General features: G+C 38.0%; 1 protein-coding gene across 5 annotated transcripts in view; it reads left to right on the top strand.

The window, feature by feature from the left end:
* The window catches only part of LOC108967159 (NAD kinase), a 48855-nt gene that overhangs the window by 27023 nt on the left and 20429 nt on the right, over nt 1-1403 (top strand). For 2 of the 5 annotated variants that reach the window (XM_018930420.1, XM_018930419.1), the window contains exon 2: nt 462-1384. The exons of the other annotated variants lie outside the window; for them this stretch is intronic. In XM_018930420.1, the coding sequence (XP_018785965.1) occupies nt 789-1384 (596 nt within the window). In that variant the 5' untranslated portion in view covers nt 462-788. The remainder of the gene's footprint in view (nt 1-461; nt 1385-1403) is intronic. 5 annotated transcript variants of the gene reach the window in all.

The following is a 1403-nucleotide window of genomic DNA, read 5'->3' as shown; positions in this document are numbered from 1 at the left end:
CTAAGGCAATGCTACAATCTCCTAACAAATGGTTCAGATCGTACAATTATAGCATATATGGCAGCAACTGACCGATCAAAATCAAAAGGTCAGCAACGTGAAGGGCTCTCATTTTTTCTTTTTTACAAGTACACTTCCAATTTACTATAAAAAAATATGTTAAAATAATTTCCGTCTATGAAATAATTAAATATTAAATGACTTGCACTATACTATATATCGAGTAATCGACTTTTGCACTCATAAATCATTCTATGTCGTCAACTACTAAATAAGAACCACCTGACAATATTCACATGCACTTCAAATGATAAATAAACGCCGCTGGACGAGCACTTTTAGAGGCGATACACATATATATGTATATATGTCCATATGTATGTATATATGCATGTATATACATATGTATGTATCACTACAAATCTGTACATATATGAATATAAAAAAAAATCCTATTTTAGCTTGTTTTCTATGTGCAAATTGAACGAACAACAAATACATTGTATAATAACTGCTATTTAATAAAATTGCATTTAATTGGGACATTAAAGTGCCAACACAACCAATATTGCATATCAGTGTAAAATACATATATAAATATACAATAAATATAAAATATAAGTAAACAATTTTAAAAATACAAAAACAAAAGCATATGCGCGCTTAAGTTCAAAAAAAAAAATCAAAGAGCAAGCAGTAACAGAAGTTACAAAACAACAAGAAATACAATTACAAAATATATAGAAATAAATCAACAACAATAGGCGCCGATTCGTTATCAAATCACAATGACCTGCCTGTCGGACATTGATCTGGCCACTTTGCACAAAAGTCGCCTCGAGGAACGGCTCAATTACAAGTTGGCCTGGGGTGGCGCTACCACGAATTGCTTATCGGCCTATCAACAGCATCATCACCATCATCACACCATACAACAACACAATGCGCGCCTGGATAGTTTTCAAGCAGCGCCGAAAGCCACGGCGCGTTCACGAAATGCTGCGCTGAAGCCGAAACAGCAGCAAAAGTCAACAAAAACACAGCATCAAAGTGGTRAACGACAACAACAGCAAACACAACAAACGCTTGACGGTGGTTTAAGCGCGATGGCAYGCTCTAGCCCAAAGCGTAATGCTCAAAGCAGTAGTAAACGTGTCACAGATGTGTTGAATGGCAATTGTGTTGAACTCACCGACAAATTGCAGCATTTGAATTTGCATTTCGACGATGATGATCTGCTGGACAATGGCCACCYTAARGTGCAACATARGAGTCGCAAGTGGTGCGCGGGGGGTGGGCGCTCGTCTTCGCGCTTGCTGGACGACGAGGCCAACTGTAATTACTTCACGGCAACGACACGACGTCGGCGTTCGGGTACATGGCCGTAAGTGTGATTTTTTTTT

This window comes from Bactrocera latifrons, unplaced genomic scaffold (assembly GCF_001853355.1).
Source record: "Bactrocera latifrons isolate USDA-ARS-PBARC rearing strain unplaced genomic scaffold, ASM185335v1 scaffold_179, whole genome shotgun sequence".
In the NCBI taxonomy this organism is placed as follows: domain Eukaryota; kingdom Metazoa; phylum Arthropoda; class Insecta; order Diptera; family Tephritidae; genus Bactrocera; species Bactrocera latifrons.
Note: the sequence above shows the minus strand (reverse complement) of the source record. Positions and strands in the feature narration are given on the sequence as shown.